Source organism: Macrotis lagotis, chromosome X (assembly GCF_037893015.1).
Source record: "Macrotis lagotis isolate mMagLag1 chromosome X, bilby.v1.9.chrom.fasta, whole genome shotgun sequence".
In the NCBI taxonomy this organism is placed as follows: domain Eukaryota; kingdom Metazoa; phylum Chordata; class Mammalia; order Peramelemorphia; family Peramelidae; genus Macrotis; species Macrotis lagotis.
The window spans coordinates 203,204,306-203,219,824 of NC_133666.1; the positions used below are offsets into that span (position 1 = coordinate 203,204,306).

Sequence of the window (15,519 nt, forward strand, 5' to 3'; positions counted from 1 at the left end):
TAAGTTCTTGGTGAGGCCTTTGACAAGTTAATTGGTTTATTTCCTTGTCTTCCTTTCTAAGATGAGAGATTTAACCTAGACAATTTATAGAATTTCTCCATCACACTTCCTCAACTCCTGTACTCATTACAAAAATGTAAAACTAAAATTATATGGTTTCTACTCTCAATGTATCTGACTCTTTTCTCTACACTCTTATAGTCCTTTCAGTCTGTTCTGTATAATTCAGTATTTAATTATGGTTTTGTATTATTTGCTTTCATTTCATGTGAATTTTTTTCTCAATTTGACTATAAATTCTTTGAGGCAGTATTATATCTTAAGGCAATGAGGCATTCTTAAAAAAGAATATACTTGATCAGGATTCCTCTGCTCAGATCTCATTTTTGTTAGTGACTGACTGTGTGATCATGAACAAGTCACTTAAATAGTTTGTAAGCTTAAAGTGCTTTGTAAAATATGAAGTATTTTTTTAAATTAATACTGCTATTTCATTTTCATTGTTCTTTTAACTGTTACCATTTTTACCTTACTTAAATGCTGCTGCTTGGGATGATGACCCAGTGCCAAAAGGGAATTAGGAGACCATTTAGTCCAACCCTTTCATTTTTCATAGATGAGAAAACTGAGGTCCAGGGAAGTTAAATAACCTGTTCTAGTTGGACAAAGGAAACACTCATCAGATATAGGATTTTAATTCATTAAACATTTTGTTCCTTATTCCTCAGAATTATTTAGGAAAGCTCTTAGAATAGGCTTATTGATTAACAGTTGCTGGTTGATTTATGAAAAATATCAACTGATACTGACTGTGATAACTTAATATTGATCTGATGAAGTAATGGTAATGCATTTTTATGATATGATAATTAATTTTGCTAACCCTTCTCTACTCTTCTTCAGGGAAAGAAACAGAAAAGGCAAAAGATCGTTATGACAGAGCTACAATGAAACTTCATGTTTTGCATAATCAATATGTATTGGCTTTGAAAGGGGCACATATTCATCAGCATCAGTATTATGATAACACACTTCCTCAACTCCTGGACTCATTACAAAAAATGCAAGAAGAAATGATAAACGCATTGTAAGACAAAACTTCCTTTTGTTCAGATTGAGCTTTTTTTTAGAATTTTGTTTATTTAAGACAGTGGAATTGAATGACATGCCCAAGGTCACACAGCTAGGCAATCAATAAGTGTCTGAGGCTGGAATTGAACTCAGGACCTCCTGACTTCAGGGCCAGTACTCTATCTACCATGCTACCTGTAGCTATTCCCTAGTTTTGATCTTTTAAAGTAATTCTGCTATTTTCTATGCTCTTTAATATTTTAATACTTATCATGTAAAAATTTTTATCATTTTATTGTACACTCTTAATCTCTCTTATGGTCTCTTTTTCCTCTCTTATCTGTAGTTAATCATATACATTTTCTTGCATGTTGCTGAATGCTAATAGAAGAAGTCATATAGTTTTGCTGATTGTGATAAAGACAAATTTATAGTCTATAATCTCAACTGGGCCCTTACTGTTGCTTTTACCCTTCCCTGATTGACTTTTTATTCAATTCCACCTAATATCTACATCAAACTCTTTTCTTCTTAACCTGCTTAATTTGTCCCATTTCTCTTCCTTCTTAACAGAAGATCTCATTTCACAATTCATGTTTCACTGAAACAAATGAAATCATATATCAAGAGCTCTTCTTAATGTAAACTGTCAAATCATCTTAATGTTCTCCTTTCATTCTCTCCTCTTCTGTATTGCTAAAGAACTGATCTTTCTATTTGCCAAAGCCAGCCACTTAACTTGTGCCTTTGCCTCCATTCCATGGTGTTTCTTCATGAGTTTATCACTTTAATCATTCTCCATCCTCCTCAACAACTTTCAGTCTTTCCTTATCCACTGTTCCTTCTTTTCTTTCTCATAAACATGGCATTCTTAAAAAAAAATCTTTAGAAAAAAATTCATCTCCTTAGGATATTGGCCTCTGTCTTACCACCTTTCCTAGCCATACTCCTAAAAAAGCTTGCTTATGCTTAGGACCTCAACTTTCTCATCTTCTATGCTTCAATCCCTTGCAATCTGACTTCTTTCCCACCACTCAACTAAAACTACACTTTCAGAAATGACATGTGAGCTTTTAATTGCTTAATCAAATAGTCTTTTCAATTCTTCTCAACCTATCTATAGGCATTTGGCACTATTGACCAGTGTCATACTTTCTGAATGGCCATTCCTTTCTGGATCTTCTTGACAGCGTTTTATTATTGTTTTCTTCCTATCTGCTACACTGCTTCTTTTCAGTCTTCTTTGCAAGATTATCATTCACGTATATATCCTGTTCCTTATGTTTGGGTGTTCCCTAAACCTCTGTTCTAAAATAATGTTTGTAGTAATAGAAACAGTATTTCCAGTATGGTTTTATTTTGTGACAGCAATAGTTATTCATATTTTCTTCTACTGATACTACATTTTTTTGTAAAGTCTGATATTGACCAGACTGAACTGTGTCTCACCTTACTTAATGTTGGATTTTGTACCTTGTGTATGTTTCATTGTGCTTTTTGTTGTGCTTTTAATTTTGTGGTTTAAAGAAAATGTAAATTATTCCACAGATACATGAAAATGTTGTAGCTCTTAAATAACATATATCAGTGATTTTTAGATATTGCAGAATCTTTCTGGTGTAGGTAAAGCATTTCAGGGGTCATTTAAGCCCACTGTAAAAAAAAAAGTTTAGGGGTGGCTAGGTGGCACAGTGGATAGAGCACTGGCCCTGGAGTCAAGAGGACCTAAATTCAAATTTGGCCTCAGACACTCAATAATTACCTAGCTGTGTGGCCTTGGGCAAACCACTTAACCCCATTAATCTTGCAAAAAACCTAAAAATAAATTTAAAAAATATTAGTCTGACCAAGAGGAAAAGAAAAATTGGGATGAAAGCAAAGAAAAGTAAAAGCAAAAAAAAAGCTATTACTGCAAAAGCAGTCTAACCAGAAATAAAGCAGATTTTTAAAAGGATCTTAGCAGCTATAGACTTTGTTATAATTTCTCACCAGTGAAAGTTAGTCTCTTTGAAATTAGAAGAACAGTGAGAAATCGTTAAAAAAAATACTATCATTGTGAAGAAGAAAAGATCTTTGGCATAGGTAAAACAATATAAAGACTGAGGTAATTAAAAATCATGAAAAAAGGCAAATTTTATTCCCTTTTGAATTCAGGCTAATACCAAAATTATTATTAGAACAAGTCCAGGTAAGTCTTTATGCTTTGAATATCTTCATCAGAATGGAAAATATCCACTCTAAAAATGTTTTGAGCACTTTAAAATTTCTGGTATTTTTAAACTTCCTTGTCCCTATTGAGGAAATAATGAAATCTGACAATTATAGTGCTTTATGATGAATTGGAATTGTTCTCGATTTACAGAAATACCTAAATGGAATATCACATTGTATCTCAGGAAAGGTTAAATTTATCTAAAAATTAAAATTAACATATTTGATTTATCAGGCAATTTACCTGATATAAATGCCATAGAAAACTTACATAATGTAATAGATGTTAGTCTTGGAAAAATGGGCTATTTGTCAAAGAAACATTCAATAACCCATGTAATAAGTGGTTTTGTTAAGATGACTTTAAAGAATATGTTGAAATTTTTGGGAACTCAGTACTGGATCATATGAAACAAGTAATTGCAACAAAATGCTACATATTAAAAGGCCTTTAATAATGTAAAAAGTTGTATATATATCTATATTGATACATTTTATTATTTTGCTTTTCCCCAAATAGTATGTATATATTTTAGTCTTTTATCTCTATAATGACTCCTAATGATCTTATCAGTTCTTATTGATTTAATTATAATATCCAATTTGATAACTTTCATATACACTCATAATGCAGAGCATATACAATATGTATATGCTATAACTATATATACATGTGTGTCTCTATATATGTATATATATGTATATATAAATAAAAATATATAGATTCACATCTTTTCTCCTAACTTTTAATCTTTGTGAGGCACCACAATTCTTTTTTACTCATCTTGGTTGGAATCTTGTATTTATCTTGATGCTTCACTTTCATTCCCATGTTTAGTCATTTACAGAGCCTTTTTTGATTATATCTTAATTCCATCTTGCATCCATCTAATTCTCTCAGTTGACATGGCCAGAGTCATGAGATCATTACCCTTTTGCCTGTATTGCAATTCTTCCTAATATATGCTCTTCCTTTGAGGCTTTGTGTAGTGAAGCAACACAGTGAATACAGCACCAGACTTGGTGCTTTTCTTACCAGAAGTTAGAAAGATTTTTGTTCTTGAGTTCAAATCCAGCCTAAAACACTTAATAGCTCTGTGATCCTGAGCAAGTCACTTAATGTTGTTTTATTTCAGTTTGTCTTATCTGTAACATGAGTTGGAGAAGGAAATAGCAAATCACTCCAGTATTTTTAACCAAGAAAATCCCAAATGGGGTCACAAAGATTTGAATACAACTGAAAAACAGTATTTGGAGCCTTTAACCGCCAGGATGCCAGTGTTTTTTTTTTTTAGTCATAACTGAGATGACCTTTTTAATTTATACAGAGGGAAGCTAGGTGATGCAGTGGATAGAACATCTGCCTTGGAGTGAGGAGGACCTGAGTTTAAATTCGGCCTCATACACTTAGTAATTACCTAGCTGTGTGATCTTGGACAAGTCACTTAACCCCATTGTCTTGCAAAACAAAAACAAAGCAAATTAAATATACACATATAATAGCATGCACAACAGTGTCATTCTTAAGGTGGATAGATCAAATAGTTGCACAGAGTACAATTCAGTGGTGGTCACTGATGGGCAGACAAAGTGAGGTCCATAAATATAATTTAGTCCAACTTGATGAAGCCGATGTCTTTCACATACTGCAGGAAGCATGGCGGCACATGTTCAAGCTATACTTGCGGATCAGACCATGCTGTTTTGAACAGATGCAGCATGAGTAAGAGCCCTGGCCAAGTTTTCAAGGGTGGCTCCTGTAAAACTGTTAGTGACCCATGGCACCACTAGCAAAGACATGAAGGAAAAAAAAATCAAATTGATAATCCAAAATAAAAGTCTGACCTAGACATTCCTTTGCTCAGAAATCTGATGACTTTCTATGAATAAACTGCAAGCATAAATAGCTTCTAGGATTTAACACAGACTCTTTGCATATTAAAACCCTTTATAACCTGGTTTGGGTGAATCTCACATCCTTCCTCTCATGCACTAGGTTTTGTAGTCATCTGAGTCTCCTTACTGGCCCTGCTTTATGGTATCCTACTTCTTTGCCTTTGGACAAGCAGCATCCCTGGAAGGTTCTCCCTCCTCACTTCTGCCTTTTGGAACTTCTGGCTTCTTTCAAACCTAACCAAAATTTTACCATTTTTCAAGATATCTTTCCTGAGCTTTCTCAGTTATTAGCAACCCCCACCAACCCTACAATCACTTCATATTTATTTTGATCTTATTATGAATTTGAGTACATCATGTATACATACCTGGTGGAATTTAAGCTCCTAGAGGGCAGGAGTTAAATTATTTTTTTTCTTTGTATCCCTGCCTGGCAGATGGTAGGACTATTAATAAATGCTTATTGGATTGATTTGGATTCTCCATATCAAGGGAAGACATTACCCATGCTGAATTTACATATTTCCTTCTCTTTACCATTTTTTCTCACATGTATTCTTTTGCTAGAGACAGTTTAATAACATAACGATTAGAGCATCAGATCTGTAATCAGGAAGATCTGAGTTCAAATAAAGCCTTGGATCCCTAACTAGCAAGTCATTTAACCTCTGCTTTTCTTTGTAGAATAGGGATAAAAATAACATGAGCTAATATTTATAAAGTGCTTTGCAGACCTTAAAGTACCATATGTTTTTTATACTTATTACTATTATTAGTAGTAGTATAATCATCATCTTTATAAATTATGGCTATTTTCTAAATCTGATAGTTTTTTCTCCTGCGTTGCTTAGCCCAGGAGACACACAAAGTCAGTGTGCCATTTTCTGAATCTCTTGTATTTGCCCAAAACAAAAAAAAATCTAATTTCTAGTCAATTGGCAATTAAATAAGATTGATTTGATGTCCATTTGTAAAAGGATTACGGAACTTTTACATGATAAAACCAGTGTCCTTCAAGAGATTGCTTAAAGGTTTACTAGCTTGACTTAGCTTAGTTTCTGAATCTTCTGCCAAGAAAGTCTTCTTAAAGAACTTGATTTTTCTCTTGGGTGAAATTTAGTATCTGCTTCAGTTCCTTTGAATAGAGTTTATTAAGAGCATTTGCTTTAGCTACGGGGAATCTTGGAGAAATGGAAAAGGATGTATGGAGAAAAGGATTAGAATAATGTTGTGGAATAGTAGAAAGGGCACTGACTCTAGGAGGCTATAGTCCTCTATATGAGGCTGTAGTCCTGGCTCTTTCCCCTACCTGATAATTCTTGGGCAAGCAAGCCTCAGTTTACCTTTCTGTAAAATTAGGGCTTAATCTCTAAAATTGTTGGGCTGTAAGATTCTACAAAAGAAGTTTTTGGCTATTTCTAAGATAGTAATTGTACAAAGAATTAATTGAGATGGGGGGGGGTATGACAGAGTTAAGTGAATAAGACTAGCAGTCTTAAACTCCACTCATTCATATAGTAGACAAAGCAAAGGGAGTGAGGAGTAGCTACTTCTCTTAAGAGAATTGTAAAAGAGATGATAGCTTTCTTAATAGCAATTTGAAAAGAAACTAGAATTGATTCTAGATCAGTACAACTAAAGAGGATGTGTTGAAATCAATCAGCATTCACCTGCCTGCTACCTATTAGACACTGGATATAAGTACAGTAACTAATATAATTCTGTCTAGTGCAATCATGGTATAATAAGGAAGAAGTAATGAACAAGAGAAAAGAGAATACAAAGAATGAACACATAAACATGATATGCTAATTTATATACACTTTGTGGGGGATAACATCTTATTATGCCTTTGCATTTTCAGTTTTTAGCATTGTACCTTGCACATATTGTGTGTCTAATATTTATTTGAATGATTAGAATGGACTGTGTGTTACATGAGTCTCTGCTTACTTATTTCATCAACTCAATTCTTCAGTCTTTACCCTATGATATCCTCCCTCATTATCCAGTCAATATATTTGTACTAGATCACTTCCATCCTATGATAACCTTTGAACAAGGGATTTATGTGACTTCACTTGTCTGATGAAAAGAATTTGTTTGGGGGTACTTGTAAAATGTTTATTTTCTGATATATTGGTTCTTAGCTAAAGGATAATTTAGAAGCTATTATTAATTCATACATTAATTCAGCAAGTGCCATTTGTGTAGGCACTGAAAATATTTAGACAAAACCAAAAACTCCTGACCTTTAGGAGCTTAAATTCTGAGATTGTTGGGCTGGGAGTGGGAGTGGTGGTGGTGGAGGTAATCAGTAAAGATAAAAGGTTTTCACATCTGGAAACCAGTCCCCACATCCACCTGTGGGAAATAATTTGATAATCACAGAATATCAGAACTGGAATTCAACTTAGATACCATCTCAACAACATCTCATTTTACAGATAAGTAAATCGAGACCTAGAAAATTGAAGTAATGGGACTAACCCCAAAGAACTAACTTTCATTCTAATTTAGTGGTATAATTTTTTTCCACTAAAAGTCCTACCTCTCAGCCCTCTTTTTCTTTGAATAATTTTGCTAACTAAAAATAATAAATCACCTCATGCCTTGGTCAGTTGACTACTATATTCTGTTATCTCTACTTGGTCCTGAAGACGCAAGATAGTCTTATATTGGGAGGCTAAGTTCATGTACAAGAAAAATACGGTGATGGGATGACTGTGTTAACAACTACTGAGGCAATCAGAAAAGATTACTTGAAGGAAATGGCAAATTGAATTGAGCCTTGACAATTCTAAGAGGTTGGGTCCAGAGAGACATTTCTAGACTCATGGGCAACCTAGGCAAAGGCTGGAAAAGGAAAGTCATGTTCAAATAATAGGTAGACTAGTGTGACTAGAGTGAAAAACATGAGAGAAGATATTCTCTTGACCTTGAAAGATCTGGATAATGAATGGCTTTAAATGCCACACAAAGGAGTTTGGATTCTATCTTTTTGGCAACTGCGAGCTGTGTGTATGTGTGTGTGTGTGTGTGTGTGTGTGTGTGTGTGTGTTTGTGTTTGTGGGGGTGTAATGTTAAATGGCAAGGGCATGAATCCTCCCAGTCAGTTTAGGAGGAGTGTTAGAATGTTGAGATGTTTTCTTTGATGAATCAGTCTATCAGACATTTATTAAGAACACTGGCACTGTGCTAAGCCCTGGAGGATACAAAAAGAGGCAAAAGAAGTCTCTGCCCTCAAGGAGGTCACAGTTTATTGGCAGAGACAGCATGCAAATAAATATACCAAAGCCATCTATATACAGGATAAATAGGAGATAATGGGAGTTAGAGAGGAGAATTAAGAAAATGGGATTTTAGTTGGTGCTAGGAGGAAGTGGGATGTCAGTTATTGGAGCAGAGAAGGGAGAGTGTTTGGGAGACAGCAAGGAAAAACTGCCTGAGAGATGAATATTAAAGGATTTGGGAGTGCTTATGTTTTTTTTTTTTTGTACTTGGGATTCTACCTTTGAGTGCTAATTAAGATTCAGTAGACAAGGAGCAGCTAGGTAACTAGCACCAGCCCTGGAGCCAGGAGGACCTCAAATCCAGCCTTAGACATTTAATACTTACTTAGCTTGTTACCTTGGGCAAGTCGCTTAACCGTATTGTCTCTCAAAAATAAAAGGGGGGCAGCTAGGTTGTACAGTGGTTAGAGCATGGGTTTTGTAGTCTGGAGGACCTGAGTTCAAATATGACCTTATACACTTAATAATTACCTGTGTGGCCTTGGGAAAGTCACTTAACCCCATTGCCTTGCAAAAACAAAAAAATTAAAAAAAGATTCATTAGAAGATTTGAAATAATTTTTCATGAGAAAAAATGTTACTTATGATATTGCTACCTGTAAAGAAATGTATGCATATATATATATACAGTAGCAAGCAATATTGATTCATTCACGTTCTCTACTGAAAGATGACATTTGCAGTTATAGAATTCTAAGAAGCAAACATACCCATATTGACTTCGCTGGGCTATCTGTGTTACAGGTTTTTAATTAGATCCTTAAGTGAAGTGACTGAAAGATTCCAAGATCCCTGAAACTACAACTCATTGTTAACCCCTATCAGTATGATAACCTTTAATAGTCAGCCAGTAGACATAATTACCTTCAAGCAAAGGTATTTACTAAAAATGGCATAGTCAAGATGGAAATCACAAAACCTTCCTAGTACACACTTCCATAAATATGTACAACATCTGTGTGATGACAGAGAATAAATTTAGAATATTCTCATAGATTATTCTCATTTCTACATAAAAGTAGGAAAGACATATGGCCTAAAAAGGTTATTCCTTGAGTGTTGCAGAGGCCCATTTTCTCTTCTCCTTGGGAATGCTCCTACTGCTCAGCTTCATCTCTCAATGAATAAGGATAGTTTTCTCAAAGAAGCCATAGTTGGTTCTCTTCTCTGTTGCCAGAGTTCAAATTCCTTGCAACTGCAACCTGGATGGAATGCTACTCCTTTTTGCTTGTCTCTTCATAGAAAGTATGTCTTTTTGCCTTTTCCTAGATGTTTGTTAACTGTACTTCAAACTCTTTCAGATTCTTTCTAAGCTAGTAAGCTTTTCTTTTAAAGATCAGCTTCTGTTTAGTTTAGACAAATCTTTGTATTTTATTCACATAAAACATTATCTTTCTTATCTTTTCACTTTTTATGATCATATCAGTTGATTAAAGAGTTGCTTGGAACATTGAGATCTTATGGAACCTACCTGGAATGGTTCAGATCTTTCTAACTCAAAGACCAGCTCTTTGTACTCACTATTCTATACTGCTCCTAAGCTAAGAATCCATGCTAGTCTTAAGTCATTTCTGAGAAACTTTCCTTTGGAATTCCTTTCTAGTTCTGTAATTCTGATTTGTTCTATTCTATAGTCTTTTCCTCTTTTCTCCCCCTAATTCCAAAACTGTTAGGTATCGGAAGAAACCTTTAGAATGAGCTTAGCCTCCCTGTTACCTTTTAGAAGAAACTCTCTGATTATATCACCTTCTATTGTCAGTATTAGATTTGAATGGACCTAAGAGAGATTGCATGGCCAGAACACTTCAAGATCTGTCAAGCAGGTTAGGGAATTTCTAAAAATATGGTGTGGATTAGAGTGGCATTCACATGAAGTCATGTGTGTTGTGCTATCTAGTTCCTCACAGGTTGGTGCCTTAAAACCTTTGCAGGTATTGATTGTTTAGACATTTTGTGAGGGTATTCTAGATTATCTGGCAACACCTCTGACTGTTAGGGTTTTAATTTCTGGGCACTGCAGAAAATTTTTTGAAGATATTTCAGTCTATTACTGTTTTAGTATTTCAACTACCTATGCAAACAGCTCTTTATTAACACTTATTCAAAAACCATGGATAAATTAAACACTTTGCTTTTATTCTTCTGTAATCTGTGTTTTATTTTTGTGACTGAAAAAAATTGCTTATGCAAATTATATACTTGTACATCTGAGGCAAATTATGTACCCTTCTCTTGTGGTTTTTGAATGGTAAAAGTTAGTGATTAGTGCTTTTGAGTTTCTGAGGATTTTCTGGTGCTTTATTGTTTCTGAATATCCAGATTTATTTGTAATTCTGAGTTTACTTGGATGTACTCCCAGTTTAGGGAATGAGTACTGTGACTTTAAATATATGTGTTTATCTCTTACTAATTATGATATACAGTAAAAGTTTTATTATCCAATATGTTGGGGGAATGATGGAGTATCTGATGCATCAAGAGTTCTAGTAGGTTGATTAATATTTTGTTTTTCCAGAAACTTTTCTAATTAGTTCCCTTAATTTCTCATCTTTAAACTTTTAATTAATTGAAAGAATTTACATAGACTAAGTCACTTTTGTTTGTGGAAATCTTTTCATTCCTTCTGATTCCTTCCACAAAATTACAAACTCTTAACTCTCAAAACATCACCAGTAGTGTCAAATTCAAATAGATGAAATCTTATATTGATCAAAAATTCATAAATTAACACTGTACATTTTATTATATTTTTATTTTTCAAACAGTTCCCTATCCAAGCTTTAGCTAATTTTGGCATAATGTTATTTAGTTATTTATAATTATATTATTTGATTATAGCAATAATATTATTCAAGTAATTAAACAATTAATACAGTATAATTATATTATGAAATATATCATTATATGTTATTCACAGAATATATTCACATAAAATTTAGTCCATTATAGAATTATGTATAATGTGAAATTATATAATTACAATATAATATAATTATTACTTAATAATTTTGATGAATTAGTTTGATTATTTGAATTGCAGAATATTAGAAATCTCATTTCTAGTGCTTTCCCATTAGGAAGTTGTTGGGTGACGTAGCATATTTTAAAATTTTAAAAGTACAAATTAGAAAACAGTAGAGGGACAACTAGGTGGCACAGTCAGGAGTACCTGAGTTCAAATCCAGCCTCAGACACTTAATAATTACCTAGCTGTTTGGCCTTGGAAAAGCCACTTAACCCCATTGCCTTGCAAAAACCTAAAAAAAAGAGGGGGGGAATAAATTAAAATATACTTTACTTAGTTTTATGACTTTACTAATAAAGAACCTAATTGAATATGTATGGCATTTTGTTCAGTTGGTTCAATCATGCCTGATTCTTCATGATCCCATTTAGAGTTTTCTTGGCAAAGATGCTGAAATAGTTTGCCATTTCCTTTTTTAACTCATTTTACAGATAAGGAAACTGAGACAAACAGGATTGCATGACTTGCCCAAGTTAAGTGTCTGAGGTCAGAGTTCAACTCAGATGTTGTTATCTCCAGGCTTGGTTTTCGATCCCCTGCTCTATGGCATCTCTATCCCCTTGCTGTATGGCATTAGTGCTGGACTTAAAGAGTCTAGATGACCTGGGTTTCAATCCTCTATGTGATAATTATGTGATAATGAATAAGTTCTCTGATATATTTCCTAAATTGTAAAGGAGATAGAATACCTGTAGTACATACCTGCTGGAGTTGTGATTCTTGAAAGAGGAAATATATGCAAAACTCTTTGTAAACTTTAAAGTTTTATCTATCTCATGAATCCATGTGTATGTACATATATCCACATGTGTGTAACTACCTATGTACACATACACATTTGTATATTTGAATGTGTATTATAGGGTGGAGGGAATCAGGGAACCAAACTTGGTATTTCATCAGTGAAATATAGAAATATAGTCTACTAATATAGCCTGGCCACTCATCTGTAAATTCTAGTCAAAGACAGTCCCTAAAGGGTACTGAAGGTTAAGTGGCTTTCTTCTAGTTACACAATCAGTAGAGCTCAGTCAGAGATTTGAGTCCATGTTTTCCATAGTTCATCTTCCCTGCCTTGTCACTGCTTTGAAATGTCAATTACTAATTTCCCTTCAGGAAATTTAGAGAGAAGTATTGGTTCCTTATCACATATTATCTGAATTTTGTCTTCATTTCTCTTTTCTAAGATGACTTAATGTCTGATTTTATGCTGTGACTTATTCATAGATATTTCCTAAAGAATGTTTTGCGGAACCTTTGGTCATCTAGTCCAATTTCCTTATTTGAAAAGTGAGGAACAGGAGAGGTGAAACAGTTGTCCTAAGGTCACACAGATGTAATAAAACAAACAAAAAAAAATCTGCCAATAAGTAACAGATCAGGATTTGAACCCGGATCCTCTGACTCCAAATTCCAGAGTCTTTCTGTTGTTCCAAAAAGTTTTAGTTGATTTGTTTACATAAAACTGCTGAGGATTGCAGGATAGTAATAGAGTGCCATGTAGGGAGACATAAAACTAAAAGGAACTTTTAGAATCATCTTGTTCATATGTTCTTACCTTGGAGCCCATATACTTAATTTTTTTGATAACTAATATGATTGACTTCACAGTCTATATATTTTATTTAAGGAGTATAAAGATAATATTCTGAGATGGGGTACATAAGCTTTAGCAGTCAGCCAAAAAAATGAAGAATTTAGTTATAAGCCCCTAATTTTGTAGATGAAGAAACTGAACCTTAGGGAGATGAATTAATTTGTCTAATTTGCTCTGCTGGTGGCAAAGCCAGTTTTAGAAAGGAGATCTCGTGACTCAAGTCAGTATTCCTTATTTCTGTTAGAGCATTCTGCATCCTTTTCTTTAATGCCCTAAGCCTTGGTCTTTTAAGCCACTTTCTAATTTCTAATTTCTTATTGTTTATAGGACATCTCCTCTTCATTATCCTACATTATATAATTTAAAATTAAATAGACAAACAAATTTCCCCTACAAATACTTACACTTCTGCATTGTTTCACTGTGTTCAGACTTATAAGCTCTTAATATTCCAAGTTGCATCCCCCAGAAGTTCTGATCCTAGACATGTTAAGTTTGTTATTCTAGATTTCAGATCGTACTTGGTTTTCGTATAGAATATAGTGTTATTTCGTATATATTTTCGTATAGATATAGTGTTATTATATTATAACACTATATCATTGGTTTCATCCCTTTTCGTGAACCCCTCTGTGTCCAGCAATATTCAGTGGTATGTTGTTCTCTAAGAATGTAGCAACTTTACATTGAAATAATTTTTCTTCTGTGCATTTACTAAGTTTATAACTTTGTCACTAGCATTCACTATTTCTTGGTCTAAATGCTCAGTTTTGCCTACTGTGAAGTCAGTTGACAGATATTAAATAAGTTCAATTTAGGTGGGCAATAAGTCTGTGTATCTTCAAGGAGTTTATAATCTTATTTGGGAGATAATTTCACATTAACAAAACTAGTGAATAAATGACATAAAAGTAAAGTGCCTGAGTTGTGTTAAAGACATTAACAAGAGAGGGAAAAATAATACATAGGGTAAAGTAGTAAGGGAAGCTACATCTGATCTTCTTGTATAACTATTTCTCACTTATCTCAAAAAGGCATACCCTATTCTACTTAAGTCTAGGTCAGTTTGCCTCATAGTCTTCCAGCTATGGTACAAATTATTCTCAAATTTTTGTCTTTACTTTTTTATTGCCTAATAAAGCCTTAACTTTCTTCTCTAAGTCTACTCTTCAAGGCCTTGTCTGTTCTAGTCTGTCATAGTTTTTTCTTCTGTTAACTTACATCTATAATCAGTAGATATTTTCAACATTTTGATGCCATTGATTGACTGAAGATTTCAAAGTCTTTTATTATTTTTCATTTTAAAATCTTTTGCTTGCTTCTTCAGGTATTTGAAATAGGGAGTTTCATAAACAGTTTTTGAGATATAATTGGTATCTAAAGTTTTCTGTCTTCATTTCATTCTCTTTCAGAATTGAAAAATGTTGATAATTTATATTTTTATTCTTAGAAAAAGTATATTTGATGAATACAGCCAGATTACCAGTCTTGTTACAGAGGAGATAGTCAATGTCCATAAAGAGATTCAAACATCAGTTGAACAGATTGATCCTAGCACGGAATACAACAATTTCATAGATGTTTACAGGTATGAGGGTTTCATTTTACTTTCAGCATTTATTTTGAAAGGTTGTTGAAATATATGTGAACAAATGTTAAAACTTAGTAAAGCAGAAAACTTTAATTATTCAATTTTAGTTATTTTAGAAATAATTTTTTAATCTCCAAGCAATTTAGTTCAACTATCATGTATCCTTTGTATAAGGCACTGAACTAGACTTTGGAGATAGAAAGAAAAAAATGAAACATCTTTTAAGGATCTTGGATTCTACTGGGTAGAGGGTATGCAACATGTACATATATATAAGTAGATACTAGGTAATTTGAGAAGGTAGAGAATGCTAATGATTATATAAACATATTTCAATTGCATAATTGCCTTTTTAAAGTAATATATTTTCAGTTATTGCCATAACATCACTTAGAGCAGTACTTTGCCTTTATTCATGAAAATGTATCTTCTCTTTCACAATTTTATGACTTCAGTTTCTTCAGGAAAAAAAGTGAGCAGAATGGTTTAATTTGTCTAGTATAATATTTTTGTTAATTTTTATTATATGATTTAAAAATTATTTTTGTTAATATTATATTTGAGTGGAGTAAATGTATTCTTGATCTGTCTCAAGAATCTGTGCATACATGCTGTGAAGAAAAAAGAGCACAATGGATTTTGCATCTGTGGACCTGAGTTCAGCTATTACCTTTGTGGCTGGGCAGATCACTTTATATCTCAGCTTCACTTTCCTTATTTGTAAGATGAGAGGTTTGATTATGCTGCTTCCATAGTTCTCTTTAGTGGTCATCATGACATATATTTGTCCTTGGTATATAATGAATAGTATATACAACCTGAATTACAACTGTTT

General features: G+C 33.4%; 1 protein-coding gene across 7 annotated transcripts in view; it reads left to right on the forward strand.

Annotated features, from left to right (window-relative positions):
- Positions 1-15,519, forward strand: part of FER (FER tyrosine kinase) — a 325,332-nt gene that overhangs the window by 60,424 nt on the left and 249,389 nt on the right. For 6 of the 7 annotated variants that reach the window (XR_012471562.1, XM_074201068.1, XM_074201064.1 and 3 more), the window contains 2 exons: positions 904-1,087; positions 14,544-14,681. Coding sequence is in view for 6 of the 7 variants with exons in the window: in XM_074201068.1 (XP_074057169.1) it covers positions 904-1,087; positions 14,544-14,681 (322 nt within the window). In the remaining variant the exon portion in view is untranslated. Of the gene's footprint in view, positions 1-903; positions 1,088-14,543; positions 14,682-15,519 lie in introns of those variants that run through there. The other variant, XM_074201070.1, reaches the window with a different exon arrangement.